This window comes from Nelusetta ayraudi, unplaced genomic scaffold (assembly GCF_046127955.1).
Source record: "Nelusetta ayraudi isolate G7.1 ecotype Tasmania unplaced genomic scaffold, CSIRO-AGI_Nayr_v1 ptg000042l, whole genome shotgun sequence".
In the NCBI taxonomy this organism is placed as follows: domain Eukaryota; kingdom Metazoa; phylum Chordata; class Actinopteri; order Tetraodontiformes; family Monacanthidae; genus Nelusetta; species Nelusetta ayraudi.
In genome coordinates this window covers 11783207-11806070 of record NW_027466092.1, presented here as the reverse complement: position 1 = coordinate 11806070, position 22864 = coordinate 11783207, and the positions used below count along the sequence as shown (strand labels likewise).

The window sequence follows — 22864 nt, the reverse complement described above, 5'->3', positions numbered from 1 at the left end:
CAAAAAACCCTCAAACCCCCTCAGTGTGTCTAAGAAGGCTAGTGGGAAGGTTGTGCCAAGTGTAAGGATGGCTTCAGGGCATCCACTGTCTGGAACTGATGTCCATTTTTGTAAACTTTCCTTGCCATCCATCCCAAATGTTCTCATATGGATTTAAATCAAGGGACCACGCAGGATGGTCTAAAAGAGTGGCAGAGTTATTCTCCTGGAAGAAGTCCTCTGTCAGGCGGGCATTGTGAACTACAGCATCGTTGTGTTGAAAAACCCAGTCATCGCCACTCAGACCAGGGCCCTCAGTCATAAGGGATGCCTGCTGCAACATCTCCACACAGCCAGCAGCTGTTTGACGCCCCTGCACAACCTTGTAGTGCCACATCTGGACCTAATGTTTTTCACCAGGACAATTGGAATTTATTGCAGCACGGCCTTCCGGTGAACCAAGTTTGGAGAAACTAAAGGTGGTACCTGATTGGCTGTGATGCTACTCTCTCTGCGACTATCTCTGGCTTAAAATCTTAAAGCCGTAAAACACCCGCTCTAGGAAGAACACTTTCTCAGACGACCTGGTTCCAGGCAGGGACTGGTACCACTGGCGGCTCTCTGCAGAACATTCCAATTTCAGTTGTCTTTTAAATATAAATAAGCTTACTCCTGCTTTTGTATGCATGCTTAGATAGGTTGATAGATATTTAGATACAAAATATATGTTGAAGGTTTAATGTGCTTTGAATGCTATGTCTTCCTCAACTGTTTCCTAACTTTCGCAAGGTATCCACCATACGAAGGATTACACGGTTTTTATTTCTTCATGTTGTTCTCCTATTTCATTTTTTGTTGTTGTTTAATTTCTTTATCAGCAAGGAACCCGACACCACATACATATTCATCAGATGCAAATAGTGTAAGACGACCCATCAGTTTTAGTGTTTGAACAGCCTTTTCATTGGTTCTTGGAGTTCAAAAGACCACCCTCTTCTCCAAGTTATACCAGCGAACTCAGTTCCTTTGTCTCAGAGTTGGTGTTTTTAGTTTTCCTGACTGTTGTCTAGTCTTTCTTAGTGTCGTCTTGTCTATTGTTTTTTCCTTCGTTATTTTTCTTTATTCTAATTTTGTCAACTTAATTTTCCCCATTTAAGACAGTAACAGAAACAACTCAGCCTCGTCCAGTGACCATTATTTTTCATTTAAATTTTTGCCCAATCTCAACTGGCATCCTCAGCCCCGAGATTGTGATTTTTACAATTTTTCTTTTTGGACCAGCCAAGCAGTTTTCCTTCCAAGTAACCGTGTAATTCGTTTGATCACCAAAATTACAACTGGTTACAAAGGAAGACTCTACTCTGCCAGTGAAGCCACCTGCAGGACAGAGCAGAACGGGCAGTTCAACCTCGACGGTCGGTGTGCTAATCCAAGCTCCCTGCACGGTACCAAACCCAAACGGTACAGTACAAACTCCCAGGACCACCTTGGAAGAAGCTCATCCAACGTAAACTCTCATCACTTGCTCACTGTCTCAAAGAGTCTGGTTGTCGCATCAGTGTAACCAATAGCTGCCAAATTATTTTTGTTAGACTTAGCCACAACAAGCCTAGTAGACAAATGAAACTCCTTTATATTTCTTCTTTTATTTTGTTACTTTTAGCTTAAGTTTAGGTTTTCATTACTTACTCTCTCTCGCTCTCTCTCTCTCTCTTTCTCTGAGACACACACACACACACACGCACGCACACACACACCCAGCACACGCACAGTTCGTTGCTGATTGTGTCTTCATGATCACATTCATGTCATGCTGTTCTGTGTGAACCATCTATTGTTACACAAATAAATGCACATTAAGCCTGATGTCATTGTTTGACTGACTTAAAGTGTGGTTCAAATCCCTGCATATCGTCAAGAACTCCCCGTTAGGGAGACGGTATTGAGACTGATTCTGGCGTTTCCTGCTGACGTCAACAACCAAAAAGCAGGTGGTGCACCGATCAAATCATATTGAATATTAAAATCATTACTTTCTTTTTGATGTCCGTTTCCACTCCTTCGTGAATTTGGTCGATTAAATTAATCGATCAACCTTCCCCCACTACAACCTGAAGCTCCATTGTTGCATTGAAGGAAAAAGCGTTGTGAGAGGCCTTGCTGATGCAGCTTAGACTATTTCTTTCTTTGCAACAGTGAGACATACTTCATCCCAATCACAGAAGTTGTCAATGGCTTCTACGTAGGCAGACATGACATCTTTTGCCAGTAATCAGTTTGTTCTTAGTGCTATGAAACTTCTCTGACAGTAGCCACCAACATGGAGTCAAAGGTTAAGTTAACCTGTTACTGAACCACAGCTCGGTAGGTCATCATACACCATCAAAAAGAGGGGGCGCAACAATGTGATAAATTACAGAACCGTCATAAATACAGCATTAAAGATGTGAAGTTCCGTTACTGTATATCTAATACAACTGAGAACTACCAAGACATTGCAGACAACTAGCAATATTTTGATGCGTCTTTTTCGAAAAAAGGATGATTGATCATAAAAATGATATTAAACTAAGACAACACAAAGAAAAATGTTTTAAGGATACCAAAAAACCAGTCCAGTTGCCTTAACTTAATCTTCAAGACTACAATGACATGGACGATTGTGAACCTTCACACATATGGAATCACATTTTTAGAAAATTTTATTTCAAATCAGCATATGTACAACATTCCTGCGGATGAACATAAAAAAAACAAAAAAAAATCAGTCAATTGTAGTCCTTAGACAAGTTACAAATTTACTGAATCGTTTGTCAGTTTGCAAATTTTATCAAGTTCATGACAAAGTCCCATAAATTTGATCATTTTTTAGAGTCCATCCATTAGGCTGCTACAGTGGATAAAATGAAGGGTCTGTCGTGACACTCATCACAGAAGCTTCAGACTTATCGTACTGATCGTATTCTAGAGTACTGGGTACTCTAACCCAGTATCTTGAAGGGTAACTCTTCATCAGAGTCATTCTCTCTTTACTCTGATCTTTTGGTTGTCTTGTTCAGAGTCCCTCCCTAAAGAAGAACAAATATTTACTAATATTGCTCTATGTACACAAGATAAATAATATGTGTATGCGTGTGAGTGTGTGTATCTGACCTGTTTGCCATCTACAATGTTGAGCAGAACTGAAGTGACAATGGAGCAGACAGTGTTAGCCATCATGAAGATCATCATCCTCTGCCAACGCCACAGTGGAATTCTGGTTGTACAGTACAGGAAATCGAATTAACTATAAGAATTAATAAAGATATTTATTAAATTGCATGGAGCACAATCTTCTATTCGTCCTACCTAGATGTGGGGCCTAAAATCCATCCAATTATCAGATTACACACACCATTCCCAGTCTTCATTATGGACACTACAAGACCTATCGCTGTTCCCAGGGTGGTCTGAGGTACCACCAGGGAAATAGATGTCCACATGCACACCTGTAATTTAACACAGATGAGTGTACTTAAGACATTGTAATTAGTGTATTTTCTAAAACCATGACTTGAGATAATAAGTCTTTCTGCTTTGTAAATCCAGTGCAGCTCTATAGCGTCCACTGTGCTTCACATTCATCCGCATACCTACAGTCCTGTCAAGGTTTAATCCAGCCCTCCTTTTCCTATACCAGCTTCTCCTGCACTCATGGTTGCAGGCAGTGTTGCCAGGTGTACAATAATTATCATATTGATATGCTAGTTTGGCCCTCTGTACACGATCAATAATGTCAGATATATGATCATTTGAACAAATCATGTGTGATAGTTTTTTTCTGAACCCTGAAGGCATCAAAATCTATGTGACAGATTTTGAGCCAATCCTGCTTGGTTGAGTGTAAGGAACCATTTTTTTTTCTCAAAACAACAACTAGCATAATTAGCTTGATGTTCAGTTGTTCCCACTGAACGGATTTACAATAATTTCACTCTAAATACAAAAGTTTTGAGTCTCTGGTATAATAGGCCAACAATTCCCCCGGTAATGCTGGTTGCTGAGGTTTGCTGGAGCCTATCCCACCTCTCATCAAGCAAATGCAGGGTTACACCCTGGACACGTTGCTGTTTCATTACAGGACCACATAGACAAAAAACCATTTGCACTCGCACTCACTCCTATGGCCAATTTCAGAAGTTCCCCCAAGTTCCCAATTTGCCTCACAAGCATATTTTTAGGCAGTGGGAGGCACATCCTAAAAATACAGTGCTGACATTGCTCAACACATCACCACCATGTCACTTTCAATGAATAATATCTAACACTAGGGAAGACCAATGATCCAATATTACAGAGGCACAAGAGTAGGCGAATCCTAGGATGATGGTGGAGACCAGAGGAGGGACGTAGGTGAAGGCCAGGAGTCCAAATGCAAGTAGCGCTAGGACACTGCAAGCCACCAAAAAAATACCCCGCATACCAACATAATCCTGAAACAAAATGAACATAAGCATTACTTGTGCCCTTTTTATTAAACAAAATAAAAAGCAAATAAAACAGTCACTCACGATAAACCAGCCAAAGATAATGGTGAGCACTAGTGAGCAGTCATAGATGGCTCCAGCGATGTAGGCTGCCTCCTTCAGACTGTAGCTAGTGTATTTGTCTTTAAAGAACTCACTAAAGAAGATAAAAAGGAAAAATTAATACATACATATTTTGTACCAAGCCTTTCTTGACATGTGTTGGGGGCAGATGGCCATACGTCGCATTGGCCAGAAATGGGAAGATAATGTTGTAGAAGAACATGATGTAGAGACACAATAGCCAGTATCTCAGAGGAAACAGCTTCAGGTCCTGAATGTACTGGAAAGAAACAAGAACAAGACTTACCAGACAACTTAGAGGTATTCATCTAAGGGTTTTTAAATAATGGCTCTTCTAATTTCTTTGCATTTCTGTCATGAGTTCCCTGCATGAATAGTTATCTACAAGAAAACCTGAAGATCTCCAGATAACAGCCCTCTGTTTGCAGGCTGTCGACAAAAACAAGAAGCCACCAGATAAAGCAGAAGAACACTGAAAGGAGATATTGTCCTAACGTAGACATCATAAGACACAAACGTATCAATGTAATGTCAACAAATTACTATTTTCCAGAGTAAACTTTGGGAGAAGTGGAGCAAGATGGTAGAAAATGAAGCCATTTTTGTGTGATGTTTTTTCCTTTACATGGAAAATATGATCTTGTCGTGAACTGTATAAACACAATTCACTGTACAATGATTTTGCCCTGTATTCTAGTACAGTTTCTTTCCTGCACCTAATATGCTCTCTTTCTCTCTCTCTCTTTCTCTCTCCCTAAAGTGTTATATGAACACTTCCTCTCTGCGTTTTATTACCTTGGGCTGTCGTATGTTGGTTTTACAGTTTGCTCAGATGAATGACACGCGATTGCGTTGTCAACATAAAAAAAATTGTCTTCTCATTCATTATCACAATTTCCACCATATTTACTCGGACACACCAGATTAAATGTTTGATATCAGAGTTTGCAAAGATAAATGTTTCTCCCTTAACTCCTCAATCTCAACCCTCGCCCTTATCCTTCAATCTTTGGCCCTCAAAAATAAGTGTAAGGGCTATCTTGTGACTTAGAAATGGGACACCCCTTAAGTGCAGTTACGTCTTCAGACTGTGGGGGGCGGCCTTATGCTGGACCGCTGGTCCGGCTGACAAACATCTTAAAGTAAAAAAAAAAAAAAAATTTTACGCAACAACGATGTCAATAATCCATAAAAAAAAACTCTTAAACTAAGACAATAAAATGGTTTCGTAATATTTATATCTTTATTTACTAAGAAAATATTTCCATTTGTAGTTCGCTTTTTTTATCGTCATTTTTCGAAGATGTCTTGGCGAAAATACACAATGCCTTCTGGGTAGCCCTTACTCCCAAGGGTGGTGCTGGAGAATCTCAATGTGGAGGGCGATACAGCCCTTAAACTCGTCCCTCAACTTGACGTTCTGAGAATCGGGACAGCACATGCACTTCGCGGAAGTGCACATTTTTGAGATTGAGGGTTAAGATTGAGGATTGAGGGAGGAATTGGAATTCACCCTAAAACTGAAAGACAACTGGCTGAACCGTTCGCATTTACCACACTCATTCCCATCCCTTCACAGGAGCTAGCTCTTTGTAGGTTGCAGGTATCCTGATTCTTGGGACACTTGTTTATTGTTTGTGTCCTAATGATGACTGAGTAGCCATACATGCATGTGTTGGAGGTGGATATGACTCAGAGTTAAGCTCTGCATTTTGCTATTATTCTTAGTACATAATCTTCAATAGACCTTAAAGATATTATGTGTCATAGTAAAAACTGTAAACATAATTCTCTTTTGTGAATATTATGACATGTTTATTTTTATTGTTAAACACAAACACACCCATCCACACACACACACACACACACACACACACACACACACATTTCAAAGCAATAGAATCTAAGATCAGGAAGGCTTTTTACCTTTTTCCTGGACTCCACTTGGATTGTACCATTTTCCAGGTGCCTCGTTCCGATTTTATCCAAGATACTAACTATGATGGCAATTATGATTCCAAACACACACAGGAGTGTACCTGGACACCAAAACACAAAATCCCATAATGCACAAAGAAAAGGGTGACATTAATATGTGCAGTTATCATACCTAGTTAAGGTTGAACCTACCACCCCAAAGCGTCCACTGCAATCCATATTTTTCTTCAAACCTCATGGTGATAAAAAAATTCAGGACTGAACCGAGGCGAGAGAAGCCCAGAGTCAGACCAAAAGCCAAACTGAGCTCTTTACCTTTGAACCAGAAAGCTGTGATACGGTCCTGCACAACTGATATCACAAAAAACATTGCTCTAGAATCGTACTGGAGAGAGTGCATTTTTTGGGGGGGGCGGGGGGGAAGGTGACCTTACCATCTAGAGATTCACAGCCAAGTCCAAAGAATAGTCGTCCTACGAGCATGAGCGGCAGCAGAACGGGTGTTCCTTGAAAGTGGGAGCCCAGTGCAAACAGCGCAGAGCCCAAAACACAGAGAAGAGAGAATACACATATTCCCACTGCAATGAGAAAAGATAAAGCAAAAAACCCTTCCTAAATCAAATGAGTTAATAGTTTAGAACAGTCGGACTTGTACATAACAGGGATTTGTGTTAGACCATATTAATTTGGGCTGGCTGGAATTGGCATGAAAATTATGTTGCCTTAAAATAATGACCAAAGATGGTTTTGGATTCAGCAAATTTTGAGAAACTTGTAAAACAATCTGGTTGCCTATCAGGAAAAAAATTGTAAAGTACTTATTCACAAGATAGAGGTCAGGGTTGGAACTGTGCAGTCTTACAGTATGAAATCCCTCACAACTTGAAGAGGTATGACGATCCACTTTCAATCAAGTGTCAAGATCTGGAGTGCACCTAGGCTGCATTCTCTCACCCATCCTTTTCTTGACTTGTCCTATATTAACCGCACAAAAAACAACTGCAGGCAAAAAATGAACCCTCCCAAACCAACTTAGAGATCTTCATTGTTGCAGACAAACTTGCTGTCCTTTTTACAAACACAAAGTACTTGGAGGAAAAAAAAAACTGTGTTGACTTGGAAGGTATACCCTGCAGACAGGCCACATGTCAAACGCCGCCAAAACCCGTGCAATGTCCATCAATACAAGTACACCTGCATACATCAACCACGCATAATGAACCACTTATAGTCAGAAACAACTTTTTGTACTTGGAAACCTGATTAGCAAGGACTAAGGTGCCAAAGCAGGAATTTAGCACAGACTCTGGATAGCCTTTATGGAGAGCTTTATGGGCCTGAAATCCATGACACAATGAAATACATGAACAACCACAAGTGTTGCTTAAGAAACATTGTGACATATTCTGGCCCAATAATTTATAAAACAAGAACCTCTATGTAAAGGCTATGGCTGTCAATGGCTGATCTCGGAAATCAAACTTTGCTGTTTTGTCGCCATTACAAATGACAATTTCATTGTTTTGGTTTTTTGTTTTTTTTGCACAAAGAGGGAAACTTTTATTTTTTTAAAATTTGCAATTGTAGGAATTCATTATCATTGTCATTATCATCATCATTAAAAGGTGAACAAAGACTTACAGCTGTTTCCAAATGTATCAATGAATAATCCAGACATCATTAACAGTGCAGCAGTCCTGTAATCAGAGACATACAAATTGTAAACATTTTTTTTTAAGTCATTACGATATAATAATGGTTTGCCCAATAAAAAAATCTTTAATGTTGAGGATTGGATCAGATAGTCAAAATAATTTGTGTGCAGGTTCTTACGTCCATGAATAGATGGTGGACAGAGAGTTGTACTGCTGAGGGCTCATCCCCAGTCCTAAAACACACTCCACTGTTTCATTGGTGGCTGTTGCATTGGGACACGTCAGGTTCTGTCAGACAAGGAAACCCCATTTATTAACATCAAGAGGCTTTCTTCACCAAAACAAAATGATGAATCACTCAGTCCTGATCATCCCTAAATATCCCTGCCCAAATTTGTATACCCCCTGGAACTGATCCTGCAGAACGCTGGGGATGTCCATGCAGAAGTAGGAGCCAAATGACAGCAGACAGTTGAAGAGGAGCACCACATAGCGATAATAGGCTGCAAAGAGAATGATAATGTGAAGAGTGCACGGTGTCTCGATGGCAATGCGGCTTATGTTGAGTGATTTTAAACATTCATCAGATATATTATCTCAGCCTGACATTTAAAGGGTAACTGTAGGGAAAGAATCTGCCATTCACATTACCATGTGTAAGTGACTAATTCACACGAACTACACATTATTTCAGCTATTTGTTGACCCTTTTGTTTAGATTAATGAACGACAGCAGTGAGGGTGATTTTAATATCAATTTTATATTTTAGAAAAAGAGTGTTGAATTAAATAAAACTTATTCATAAAATATAAGGTAAATACATGTTTGTCTGCTGTTTTTTGCAATGCAATAATTAAAAACTTTGAGTGAAATTATAAAACAGAATAAAGAATGGAGTGGGACATACCTTTTTCTGCGGACTGAGTTAGCATGAAGCATACCATATTTTCATGGAGCTGTGATGTTAACCGTTGGTTTGCACATGTGGAAGGCGCAGCAACAATTCATTGGCAATTTGATCATGGGGTGGAGCCCAGGGAAATGGGAAGGAAGTTCACCTGAGTAACTCTTAGGTACCTTACCTTAGATATCTTAGGTAACCCTTTCATTTATACTTTATTTTGTTTACTTCTCACAGGTGTGATCTTAGCCCTCTGTATATTAGAAGATCAGATTCTGTTTGTTTTGAGGTGTTTTACCTTGGTTCTCCCTGCAAGCCTGTTCTCCAATTAACAGCTTGTAAATAAAGTAACTTCTTTAGAAACCTTAATGTTAATTTCAGTTTGTCATGTAATTGTGAATTTGTTCACGTTTAATTTGCTTTCACAGAAGCTGAACTGTAATTTACTTTTATGTTATATTTGTCTTCCAAAAAGTTGGCAACAAAGCATTTTTGTGTGTTTGTTTTTGTGTGAGTCTGTTAACAGCAGGCTAAATGTGTTTTTTTTTATGTTTGGGGGAGGGGGGGATTAATTTTGCCATGCTCCTTTGAGTACAGAACAAGAAATAAAGATGAAATTGTGAAACATTTTAGATCGGCCTTTCTCCAAAATTGAGCATTTTAGAATGTCTCTGTGGGTTTTGCTGTCTTCCAATTTTATATGTAGAATGAAAGTTGCCCCAAAGGCATTTTGCTTGATTAATACTTGACAATAAAATAAAGATAATTATTAATCAAAAGAAGAAGAAAAAAAACAGGAATTAATACCAAACTTCTACTGTCCCATGCCAACATGCCTTAAGAACAGAATCAGCAAAATAGTGTACAGCACTCACAAACATGCTGTGTAAACACTATTGTTTTCATATTCTAAAAAGACCTCTATCTAACCTTGAACGTGTGTGTGTGTGAGAGAGAGAGTGAGAGAGAGAGATATACCTGATATATTTTCTTCTGAAGCAGCAATGTCAAGCTATAGGTCAATCAGTACCTTAGCACAAATACACAGCACCACTTGTTAGAAGTCTTTATAGAACACACCATTGTTCACTGAATTTGGTAAATAAGTAAGTAAAGTGAGGAAGACATGCACATTGGGCAGTGCTGAACCATACTGAATTCTTAAACAAATTAACCACTTTGTGAGCTATATAAAAAAATTCTAAGTAATTAACTAAATACTAAAATAGCCAATGACTTTTTTTAAACACTGGTGTGGTCACCTTAGCTCATTGTTTAGCTTAGATGGTGTAAGATGAAAGACAATAGGAAGAATTACTAAAGAGTCATTAAATGTTTAGTTAGGTTTTAAACTATCAACAAAAAAGTTATTTCAGGTAATTATACCCAAGTACAATGAAAGCCAAAGAAAATGATCCAATTAATGAATACAGAATGAATTTTGTCCAAAACTGTTTTTCCCATTTCCTGTGGCTTCAGTAACTTTTCTGTGTCACCCAACACACTGACCTCCAAAGGATATGATACACAAACTCTATGAACAAATGTTAAGACTAGGGCTGCACAATATATCATAAATGTATCGATATCGCGATATCAACATGTGCGATAGACATTTCGTCAACACTGCGATAAATGCATTCATCCATGCGCTAGATTTAAGAAATTTGGCCAATCAGATTGAGCTTTACTGCGTTAGATGCCTGCCTCCAAGTAACTGCTTTTGGTTGAGTTTGTGAACCACGTGGAAAGAGTGAGGCTGGCGCAGTCATGGCGGAAGCGACAGAGACATGCGAGGAAAATGTGGGCGACAAGGAACTGGAGCACAAAACACTGGTGTTATGTCCATACTGGTCCTCAATTCAACGTGTTGCCTCACCGAACAGCTGCAAATGTGCTTCGCCACCGCCAGCAGACTCGGCAGAAATTCACAAACATGCGCAACATATTAGGTTTTACTGTCGTAGTCCACATCTACCACAGCGAATATACTCTCGTACGTGAGCAGTGAGCACTAAGTGCTCGTGACCTACAAACATTGGTATACGGAAATTTTCGTCGAGCTAGATTTTATTTCACCCGAATAAGAAACTCAGTAAAACATCTTATCAGCTGTCTACCTCTGTGAGCTACCAAGGCTCACAGCTAGCATGGCTTTCTTCGGGTATTAGGAAATGAAGGCAGCATCCAGCTAACATTTTGATTTGGGCCCGAGACTACTGGTTTTCCTCGGTTACACTGCAGGTGGATTTAAGGTATTGGGGGATGTTTCTGTTATCCATGTTTTGAGTAGCATAAATGTTTTATATTGAAATGCTCGGTTTAAGTGATCGAGAAATTGTCTTACTGTGCACCTAAGTTGGTACAGTGTCAATATTAGCAGCTGCTGCCAGGTGCAGTTCTGTCATCAAAAACATCTTGCTGAAAAGGAAGCATTGGATATTGTTGGGGTTTTTTCAGTGTCTGCATAGGCTACTTATTGTCCGCAGTCTGTTACCAGCAAATCCAAAGCAGAAAGATATGAACACTGTTATATAAGTATTTGCTTATTTATCACAAGTCATATCGTGAGCGCAACACACAACAGCATTATCACATATCGCATGTTTTCCTAATATCGTGCAGCCATAGTTAAGACAATTTCTTCTTATTGTATATTTACACATTAATGTCTGAAGTGAGACGCCCTCAAAAAACAAAAATAATGAAGCCAAATCGAACGCACCCTAAAACTTTGGAAACTAGTGAAGTTATGACGCTTCTATCACCGGTTAACATGCCCTGAGTACAGAATTATTTTGTTCTGTGCAAATATTTGTTATACAAAAACCTGAACACTAATTTTAATAACAAGAACTTGCAACCAGGACCTGGCATCAAACCCATTAAAAACTGTCTGCTGAAAGGCACATGAGGCCAAATAGAGTCACATCAAAACATTTTTTTCCCCCATATAACAGTTACATATTGTTACATGATTGTTTTCTTTTTCCTTGCTCAAAGGCACATAACAAAGCAACATATATGAAGAATGTGATTGGACTGCCGTCCATCTCAGCATCTCTCAGAGGGAATTTTCCTCAGAGCCTCGCCCTCTCCATGCTCAGATTTATTGGTTGTCTTGTTGAGGGTCCCACCCTGCAAAAGAATAAATATGAACCAGACCCTCTGCATTTAGGCAACAAACATGGAATCAGTCTGAGACACTTCATTTCTGACCTGTCTGTGGTCGACAACATTAAGCAGGACTGAAGAGACCAGGCAGCAGACAGTGTTGGCCACCATGAAGATCACCATCCACTGCCAACGCCACAATGGGATTTTAGCTTGACTGGAAAACAGAGGAAATGGAGAACACACACGCGTGTGTTTGTGTGTGTGTGTGTGTGTGTGTCAAATGCAGATTGTGGAATTGTGGATCATGACTATGTTTCTTACTTACCTAGAGGTTGTGCCCAAAATCCATCCAATGATCATATTACACACCCCATTCCCAGCCATCTGCATGGACAAAACAAGACCCATGGCTGTTCCTACAGTGGCCTGAGGTACCACTAGAGCAATAGATGGCCAGGTGCAAGCCTGTAGTGCAGCACAGAATGTTTAAATTAACATATCCATAATACGGTGCTGACAGCCAAGATGTGCTTGGTATTTCTGTCAATGAGCTACAGTGTGTTAAACTGTGTTACAGAGTTGTAATGACCAGACCATCTGATTTTATGATAAAGAAAATATGAAAGAAAATTCATGCAGCACATTCAAACTTACACCTGCACAGGAGTAGGTGACTCCCAGGATGACGGTGGAGACCAGTGGGGGCACGTAGGTGAAAGCCAGGAGTCCAAACGCAAACAGAGTGAGGATGGAGGAGACCATGAAAAAAACAGCGCGCAGACCCACGTTATCCTGAAACAAACACAAGCAGCCTCTGCTACAAATGACTTGCTTATTTCCATAGACTCTGATGATGAAAAAGAGACTTACAACAAGAACACCAAAAAAAGCTGGGAGCACCAGTGAGAGGTCATAAACGGTTCCAGCAATGTAGGCTCCCTCCTTCCTGCTGTAGCCGCTGTATTTTTCATGAAAGAACTCACTAAAATGAAAAAGAACTTTCAGTAAAGTTTTCATTATTATTATTATTATCATTATCATTATTATTATTATTATTATTATTATTATTATCATTATTATTATTATCATTATCATTATCATTATTATTATTATTATTATTATCATTATTATTATTAGTAGTAGTAGTAGTAGTAGTAGTATTATCATTATTGAGAATGTGCTTGTGCTTTGAGTGGAAGGCTCCACCTGGCATTGGCAAGAAATGGGAAAATAATGTTGTAGAAGAACACAGTGGAGAGAGTCAGCAGCCAGAATCTTAGAGGAAACAGCTTCAGGTCCTGAATGCTCTACACAGACAGAGCAAGTGAACAATAATTTGTGAAGAGCGTCCATCAGAGAATACAGTGATATTTCGTTTTTTTGCAACTGCCTGCAGCACAGAATAATAAACCTCCCTTGGTAAACAACAGCATGAAAACATCAAATTAAAATTACAGCTTGAGGTCAACTGTGTCCTGGTGGTGACTCAGGATTTGTGTGCATGAGATGGAAATCATTCAGTGTTACATTCTGCTATTTTTATATTATTCAAAATTCAAATGAAAATAGTGCCCAAAGCAATTCTCCAGTCATTCTTCCTACCATCTTCTTGGATTCTTCTCGGATCAAACCTTCCCGACCCAGCTGCCTCATTCCAATCTTGTCCAAGGTGCTGACTATCATGGCAACGAAGAGTCCAATTACACACAGCAGCACACCTAAACAAGCAAAACCCAGGTTTAAAAAAAAAAATGAAAAAGAAATAAAGTGTTCACCCTTTTACGTACATACAGCTATGTTTTTTCTGAAAGTGAGGAAATGATGCAGTGGAGGTTGCAGAAGTTATGATGTTGAATTTCTTTGTCAGTACTCGGTAACCAGGATGAGAGGAGCAGAAATGAGCATATCAGAGGGACATTTAGATGTTTTGGAGTTCAAGCCAGAGAGGCCAGACTCAGGTGGTTTGGACATGTCAATGGGAGGGACAGTGAATATCTGGGGAAAGGACGCTGAGGTTGCAACTGACAGGCAGGAGCCCTGGCAGTTGAAGAGGAGGAAGATCATATTTAGTCATTTTGTATCCTCACTCGGTTTGCAGCCGAGTGTGAAGCGGCTGGGATGAGAATCAGCACCTCCAAGTCCGAGGCCATGGTTCTTGACCGGAAAAAGGTGGTTTGTTCTCTCCGGGTCGGTGGGGAGATCCTGCCTCAGGTGGAGGAGTTCAAGTATCTCGGGTCTTGTTCACGAGTGAGGGGAGGATGGAGCGTGAGATCGACAGGCGGATCGGTGTGGCGGCTGCAGTGATGCGGTCGCTGTACCGGTCCGTCGTGGTGAAGAAGGAGCTAAGCCGAAAGGCGAAGCTCTCGATTTAGCGGTCGATCTACGTTCCCACCCTCACCTGTGGTCACGAGCTTTGGGTAGTGACCGAAAGAACGAGATCACGAATACAAGCGGCCGAAATGAGTTTCCTCCGCAGGGTGGCTGGGCGTACCCTGAGGGATAGGGTGAGGAGCTCGGCCACCCGGGAGGAGCTCGGAGTAGAGCCGCTGCTCCTCCGCATCGAGAGGGGCCAGCTGAGGTGGCTCGGGCATCTGTTCCGGATGCCTCCTGGACACCTCCCTGGGCTGGTGGTCCGGGCATGTCCCACCGGGAGGAGGCCTCGGGGAAGACCCAGGACACGCTGGAGGGACTATGTCTCCCGGCTGGCTTGGGAACGCCTTGGGGTCCCACCAGATGAGCTGGAGGAGGTGACTGGGGTCAGGGAGGTCTGGGCATCTCTGCTAAGGCTGCTGCCCCCGCGACCCGACCCCGGATAAGCGGTAGAAGAAGAAGAAGAAGAAGAAGAAGAAGAAGAAGAAGAAGAAGAAGAAGAAGTATCCTCACCTCCCCAGAGCGTCCACTGCATTCCATATTCTTTCTCAAAACTTTGCGTGAACAAAAAATTGAGGACTGAGCCGAGGCGAGAGACACCCAGAGTCAGACCAAAAGCCAGACCGAGCTCTTGATCTTTGAACCAGATAGCTGTGATGCGGTCCTGCAACACTGGCAAGAGCAGGAGAGAGAATTACAACAGAGCAGACTGATGTGTGCAACCATTTCTGTGATTTGTGTCTTACCTAAGAGAGACATACTGCCTGATCCAAAGAGAAACCTTCCTGCAAGCATAAGTGGCAGCAGGTGTGGAGTTCCTTGAAAGTGGGATCCCAGGGCAAACAGTGAGGAGCCCAAAATACAAAGAAGAGAGAACACATACAGCCCCACTGGGTGGAAAAAAGAATGAATGAACGATCAATAAAGATAATTCAGTTCGTAAAAACAGCATAATTAAATGTCCAGTGTGTACAACTGGGCTTTATGATTTTTATGTTGGTAAAAGCTTAACATGCTGCCCATAAATACATTAATAAAAGTGTAGCACAATAAAAGTAATTTGGTTTCCCTACTCTTAGAACGGTTCTCATATAAATAAGAATATACATAGAGGAAGGGTCTTGCTCGTAGTAAACTGCCATCTTGCGCTGCCTTTTTCTAAGGAAGCCAACCCGAAAGTGCCCTAAATACGAAACACTCTGTTAGGCGGGCATCCTTAAAGATTTTACACAACAGATCTCAAAGTACTGAACAAAACATAGGCTGTCATTGTCACACAAAGGTAAGGTTGCACCCCGGAAAAGTCGCCAGTTTATCACAGAAACACATAGAAAGACAAATAACCATTCACACTCGCACTCACTCCTACAGCCAATTCAGAATTCCCAGTTCATCTCACATGCAAGTCTTTGGATTGTAAGAGGAAGCTGGAGAACCTGGAGAGAATCCACGCAGACACCGAAAGAACATACAAACTCCACACAGAAAGGCCCCAGTCAGTGCTTGACCACTGTACCACCGCATCATCCTCATCTTTATATTGAACATCACATTAAAAACTCACAGCTGTTTCCAAGTTTATCAATGAAGAACCCAGACATGATGGACACTGCAGCACTTCTACAGACAAAGGAATACACATCTTGATTGTATTTCTCTTAGTTATTATCACTAACAGTAATAAATAAATAGCAAGTACACTCTGTGGCCACTTTTGAGGTAAAATGTTTCATTGTTTGTTCACAAAAATTGCTAATTAGCCGATCACGTTGCTAATGCATTTATCCATGTAGACATGACTTTCAGTTGACAACTTTCTATAGTTTAAAGCCAGCATCAGACTGGGGATTTAAATGATTTAAGATTTAAGTTTGGAGATGGTGAGCATAATAGTTGGTGCCAGATGGGCTGCGTACTACCTCCAACCTTCAAGCAGTAGAAAAACGTATAAACTCACTCAACAGCCAACCATTATCAGCAAAGTGTTTGTGTATATTTTATATGTTGATTAAAGAAAAAAATCATTATTCTTTATTTAAAGCAAACATGGCAGGTTTGTGCACGTTCTTACGCCCAAGAACTGATGGTGAAGAGAGAATTGTACTGCTGAGGACTCAGCCCCAGTCCTAACACACAGTCCATTGTCCCATTTGTGGCTGTTAGATTGGAACATGTCAGGTTCTGTCAGAGGTGAGAAGAATGTTAATAATCATGAACAAGCTGGTTGTGTTTATACAGTATCTCAGTCTTACCCCCTGGAACTGATCCTGCAACACACTGGGGATGTCGTGGTAGAAATTTGAGGCAAATAACAGGAGACAGTTGAAGAAGAGCAATACAGAGCGATAATATGCTGGGGGAAAAATATTGAGTCAATATCAGGTGAGAGTTACTGGTCTTTATAGTAGCAGTGTTAGTTGCTAAAATGTATCAGTTACTTTGTAGTAAAGAGTATGGTCTAATTTTTTTTTAAATTTAAATTCACTTAAAATGCCCTAAAATTATTAATTAGATCAAGCAATGGTCGCATGGCTTCTTAAAGTTTTCAGGAATTACAGGAAAGATTAAATAATAAGAGCTGGACATACCTTTATCATCCATTTGTGAGTGCAAGCACGAGCTCAAGGCAGTGGATGGTTATGCTTGACTGTCGTGATGTACTTCCTCCCAGGATGGTTGAAGATTTTGAGCGCTTTTTCAAAAGAAAATAAATTCTCGCCAGCACCTGACAGATCTGCTCTACAAAGGCAGAGCTTCAACACAGAGGCCATAAACCAACCACACTGGATGAGGCCACTTACTGTTTCCAGTCATTTTGTGTGTTCTGCTGCTTGCTTGTGCAAACACTATTAATTATGTATTCTCAATTATTTTTTTAAAGGTCCAGTGTATAAGATTTTTGAGGAAATCCAGTATTTAAGAAAGTCCACCTGACTCTGTTTTGTATTAAAGGGCACTGCCAGGCGGAATTCCTTAAATACCAGACTCCCTTAAAAAAATGATTCTAACTGTAAGAAAACCAAATGTGTTAGGGTTCTCAGTTGGTCTGTGATCTGGGGAGTTCCCTGTTGTCTTACTTTAGTCGTTGTCCACTTCAGTCATTTCTTTAGTCTTTATCTCAGAATCTTCCTCAGGCCCCATGTACAGATTTCCTCATGACTCCTTGATTCCAGTGTTCAGTTACTACTGTAGTTGTTGCCTTGCTCCTTTGTAATTAAACTCTTTAATTACCTTTTGATCCTCCTGTGTCCGCTTCTGTAACAAAATGACTTTTATTGGACTGAAAGTATACACTTAATTTAATATACTTATGGGCAGTATGTTTAGCTTTTACCAGTATTATTTTGAAAGTTGCCATTTTAAATGGCTTTAGTTTTGGGGCATGTCTGTGATCTGATTTTTTTCTACAAAATAAAACAACTGAATGAACATCCTCCAAGACTGGTTAATCGATCATTTTTGCCAGGTGTTGTATTCTAGGGAGCTAGATAATGTTGTCGTCAAGACCACACCAACCGAGAGGAAGACATTATCAAGAGTAGAGAGTATTGAGATCGAGACGAGACCAAGACATTTGGGGTTCAAGACCAAGACAAGACCAAGACTTTATATATTAAAGAAAAATAACAAAACAGAACAAATGAGTATTCTACATAAATGGAACAGCAGGATATCTTTCAATAATTTTCTTGAACATTTTGCTGCTTTTCCAGCTATTTTGAAACATTTTCAGAAAATCTACTTTGTTTCATAAAATTAAAAAACAGATTAACTTGGAATAAGGGGGTGTGTCACTCTGGGTGTCAGAGAGTGAAACATGGCAGCAGCTGGATTATTTTCTGTCGATCAGACAGGTCTGATCAAAAATCCTGAGTTCATCCAGTCCGAGACCGAGACAAGACCGAGTAAAAACTCCTCTGAGTCGAGCCGACCCAGACCCTTAGAAAGTGGTTGTGAGACCAAGGGTGAATTCCAATTCCTCCCTTAACCCTCAATCTCAACCCTCAATCTGAAAAATGCGCGCTCCCGCGAAGTGCAAGTGCTGTCCCAATTCTAAGAACGTCAAGTTGAGGGACGAGTTTAAGGGCCGTATCGCCCTCAATATTGAGATTCTCCGGCACCACCCTTGGGAGTAAGGGCTACCCAGAAGGCATTGCGTATTTTCGCCAAGACATCTTTGAAAAATGGCGATGAAAAAAGCGAACTACAAATGGAAATATTTTCTTAGTTAATAAAGATATAAATATTACAAAACCATTTTATTGTCTTAGTTTAAGACTTTTTTATGGATTATTGACATTGTTGTTGCGTAACATTTATTTTTTTTTACTTTACGATGTTTGTCAGCCGGACCGGCGGTCCCGGCTTCATGTTACTTGTGTACATCGTTGTGTAGCGACGGAGGACTTCTTCTTTTTCTCCTTCTTCTTTTTCGTCGTCTTCTTGACAGACTGGACGTAGCTTTGGCGTAAGGCCGCCCCCCACAGTCTGAAGACGTAACTGTACTTAAGGGGTGTCCCATTTCTAAGTCACAGGATAGCCCTTACACTTATTTTTGAGGGCCAAAGATTGAGGGTTAAGGAAGAGGGTTGAGATTGAGGAGTTAAGGGAGGAATTGGAATTGGCCCTAAGACCAATCTCGAGTGCTACAACACTAGAGCTAGGTGTCAGGGACTGGTGTGGGGTACGGTGAAAGGGTCACACTGAAAGAATAGAATTGGCCCACTATTGCTTCTCAGCGTCTTGTGGAGGGACGTTTTGTCAGAGCCTCTCCCTCTCTCTGCTTAGATCTTTTGGTTGTCTTGTTCAGGGTCCCACCCTGCAGAAGAAAAACAATATGAGCATGACTCCTTGCAGATACACCACAAACATAAACTCAGTCCAAGACATTTCTGACCTGTCTGTGGTCGACAACGTTGAGCAGGACTGAAGTGATGAGGCAGCAGACAGTGTTGGCCACCATGAAGATCATCATCCATTGCCAACGCCACAATGGGATTTTAGCTTGACTGGAAAAAGAGGATATATATTTTTTTATATGTCTGGAATGCAGATTGTGGATCATGGCTATGATTCTTACTTACCTAGAGGTTGTGCCCAAAATCCATCCAATGATCAGATTACACACACCATTCCCAGCCATCACCATGGACAAAACAAGACCCATTGCTGTTCCTACAGTGGCTTGAGGTATCACCAGGGCAATAGATGGCCAGGCACACACCTAGAGTGCAGCACAGAATGTTTACAGCCAAAATGTGCTTTGTATAAATAAATTAGCTACAATATGTTAAATTGTCTTCCTGAGTACTCTGTAACCTTCTACAAGGTCTTTTTGTCCCTGCTCTGACCCACCATACACCTTAGCGTTGGAGGGAACAACTGTTCTCGCATACAGGAGGTGTATGAAACAGAGAGAGGACCCAAATTGAAACTCCTGGAAAAATGCAAATGCAATAAGTGGGTCTAAATGGACTGCCCTGAAAGACATAATAAAAAAAGGATCAAAAAGAAAATCCTTACTTTGTGTTAATTTGGTTGTTACTTTACATTAATATGCACATTAAAATTGTCTTGTTATGCAAAATAGCAGAATTTGAAACATGTAAATCAAAATGTGATTAATCGCAGTTAACTATGGCGTGTCAGAGAATAATTTCAATTTAGGAAAAAAAATAATCATTTGACAGCCCTAGTATTAATATTTCTGTCAAAGCATCTGTTACTGTTGTTGTTACTCCATCTCCACTCCTATCCTCTGGTTTTGGTGGATAATCACCACCCCTAATTGAGAGTCTGGGTCTGAGAAAGTTTTTTGCCATTTAAAAGGAAGTTTTGTCATTGTTGTGATTTTAATTTTAGATGCTCTAACATAATATGGATAAGACATTAGTTATCTGGCAACTCATGCATGGAACAGAGCACAATCTGAACTTCAGAGGCCTTGTAGCATGGGGTTATTGTCGCAACTCAATGAAGGCAAATAAAACTGAAAATTTTGGGGGGCATTGTCGAACAAAAAGCATTTGTTTTATTGGCCGTGCAAACAAAGTAAAAAAGTTGTCAAAACAAATTGTCAAAACTATTAAATGACACTGCAAGTCCCTTGGTCACATGACCTGGGAAGCGTACCAGAGCCCTTTTTAATTGTCAGCCGTAGCAGAATAGAATAGATTAGACTTTTACTGTCATTGTGACATGCACAACAAAACTGTTTCGCCAGTTGACTAAATAAAGATATGACGGTAAGTTCACTGTCTGGCATCCCTCATGGTGAGAGGCATGCGATTAATGTGTTGAAGCAGAATAAACAGGTGTGCACCCTTGATTATATAACTTTGTGTGGTGTGTAAGCCTTTGCTTTATACAAAAAAATAAAGTTGATCTAATTGGACACATAGCACCTGTTAAGTTTTCTTGAAGTAAAAAAACAATCAAGAAAAATAATTCAAAGGAAAATTGAAAGAAAATTCACCCATGTGAACTTACAGCTACACAGGAGTAGGTGACTCCCAGGATGATGGTGGACACCAGCGGAGGGACGTAGGTGAAAGCCAGAAGTCCAAACGCAAGCAGTGAGAGGACGGAGGAGGCTGCAAACAAAATAACACGCAGACCCACGTAATCCTGAAACAAACACAAGCAGCCTCTGTTACAAATGAAATGTTCATTTTACATTGACTCTGATGACATAAAAAAGAAACTTACAACAAGAACGCCAACAAAAGCTGTGAGCACCACTGGGACGTCATAAATGGCCCCAGCTATGTAGGCTCCCTCCTTCCTGCTGTAGCCACTGTATTTATCTTGAAAGAACTCACTAAAAACAAAGACATTCAGTAAAGAGTTAAAAAAAAAAAAATAACCATTGAACTTAATTTATTAGTAGTAGTAGTAGTAGTAGTAGTAGTATTGTTGTTATTGTTGTTTCAGAGATTTCTCACAAAACATTGTTCTGACAATGTGCTCATGCTTTGAGTGGAAGGCTCCACCTGGCATTGGCAAGAAATGGGAGGATAATGTTGTAGAAGAACACAGTGGAGAGAGTCAGCAGCCAGAATCTTAGAGGAAACAGCTTCAGGTCCTGAATGCTCTACACAGACAGAGCAAGAGAACAATAATTTGTGAAGAGCGTCCATCAGAGAATACAATGATATTTCGTTTTTTTGGAACTGCCTGCAGCACAAAATAATAAACCTCCCTTGGTAAACAACAGCAAGAAAACATCAAATTAAAATTACAGCTTGAGGTCAACTGTGTCCTGGAGGTGACTCAGGATTCAAGCAATTCTCCAGTCAAACGGGGTTTCTACCATCTTCCTGGATTCTTCTCGGATCAAACATTCCCGACCCTGCTGCCTCATTCCAATCTTGTCCAAGGTGCTGACTATCATGGCAACGAAGAGTCCAATTACACACAGCAGCACACCTAAACAAGCAAAACCCAGGTTTAAAAAAAAAAAATGAAAAAGAAATAAAGTGTTTACCCTTTTACGTACATACAGCTATGTTTTTTCTGAAAGTGAGGAAATGATGCAGTGGAGGTTGCAGAAGTTATGATGTTGAATTTCTTTGTCAGTACTCGGTAACCAGGATGAGAGGAGCAGAAATGAGCATATCAGAGGGACATTTAGATGTTTTGGAGTTCAAGCCAGAGAGGCCAGACTCAGGTGGTTTGGACATGTCAATGGGAGGGACAGTGAATATCTGGGGAAAGGACGCTGAGGTTGCAACTGGCAGGCAGGAGCCCTGGCAGTTGAAGAGGAGGAAGATCATATTTAGTCATTTTGTATCCTCACCTCCCCAGAGCGTCCACTGCATTCCATATTCTTTCTCAAAACTTTGCGTGAACAAAAAATTGAGGACTGAGCCGAGGCGAGAGACACCCAGAGTCAGACCAAAAGCCAGACCGAGCTCTTGATCTTTGAACCAGATAGCTGTGATGCGGTCCTGCAACACTGGCAAGAGCAGGAGAGAGAATTACAACAGAGCAGACTGATGTGTGCAACCATTTCTGTGATTTGTGTCTTACCTAAGAGAGACATACTGCCTGATCCAAAGAGAAACCTTCCTATGAGCATAAGTGGCAGCAGGTGTGGAGTTCCTTGAAAGTGGGATCCCAGGGCAAACAGTGAGGAGCCCAAAATACAAAGAAGAGAGAACACATACACCCCCACTAGATGGAGAAAAGAGTGAATAAATCATCAGTGAAGATAATTCAGTCAACGTTAATGTTTTTTTTAAACAACATTAAGGACTGAACAAAACATAGACACAGGCCATGAATTATCACATTGTTATATTTTCATTTTCTA

At 40.5% G+C, this 22864-nt stretch overlaps 3 protein-coding genes across 3 annotated transcripts; all 3 read right to left on the bottom strand.

Annotated features, from left to right (window-relative positions):
* Positions 1–2817: 2817 nt before the first annotated feature.
* LOC142894309 (lysosomal dipeptide transporter MFSD1-like) lies at positions 2818–9106 on the bottom strand. The gene is made up of 13 exons (XM_076035573.1): positions 9070–9106; positions 8564–8664; positions 8340–8449; positions 8148–8203; positions 6941–7084; positions 6699–6857; positions 6495–6607; positions 4727–4827; positions 4530–4641; positions 4314–4451; positions 3328–3467; positions 3133–3235; positions 2818–3047 (listed from the first exon to the last, which is right to left on the bottom strand). Exons 1-13 carry the CDS (start codon positions 9104–9106, stop codon positions 3009–3011), a joined length of 1353 nt encoding a protein of 450 aa, XP_075891688.1. The 3' UTR covers positions 2818–3008.
* Positions 9107–11856: 2750 nt separating this feature from the next.
* On the bottom strand, positions 11857–17485 carry LOC142894245 (lysosomal dipeptide transporter MFSD1-like). The gene is made up of 12 exons (XM_076035515.1): positions 17139–17485; positions 16622–16903; positions 15914–16170; positions 15297–15368; positions 15064–15222; positions 13783–13898; positions 13387–13487; positions 13051–13162; positions 12835–12972; positions 12506–12645; positions 12283–12394; positions 11857–12201 (listed from the first exon to the last, which is right to left on the bottom strand). Exons 4-12 carry the CDS (start codon positions 15343–15345, stop codon positions 12118–12120), a joined length of 1011 nt encoding a protein of 336 aa, XP_075891630.1. The 5' UTR covers positions 15346–15368; positions 15914–16170; positions 16622–16903; positions 17139–17485; the 3' UTR covers positions 11857–12117.
* Positions 17486–19169: 1684 nt separating this feature from the next.
* LOC142894244 (lysosomal dipeptide transporter MFSD1-like) lies at positions 19170–22713 on the bottom strand. The gene is made up of 9 exons (XM_076035514.1): positions 22582–22713; positions 22349–22507; positions 21863–21978; positions 21543–21643; positions 21259–21370; positions 21040–21177; positions 19635–19774; positions 19448–19559; positions 19170–19369 (listed from the first exon to the last, which is right to left on the bottom strand). Exons 1-9 carry the CDS (start codon positions 22628–22630, stop codon positions 19286–19288), a joined length of 1011 nt encoding a protein of 336 aa, XP_075891629.1. The 5' UTR covers positions 22631–22713; the 3' UTR covers positions 19170–19285.
* Between the last annotated feature and the right edge of the window lie 151 nt (positions 22714–22864).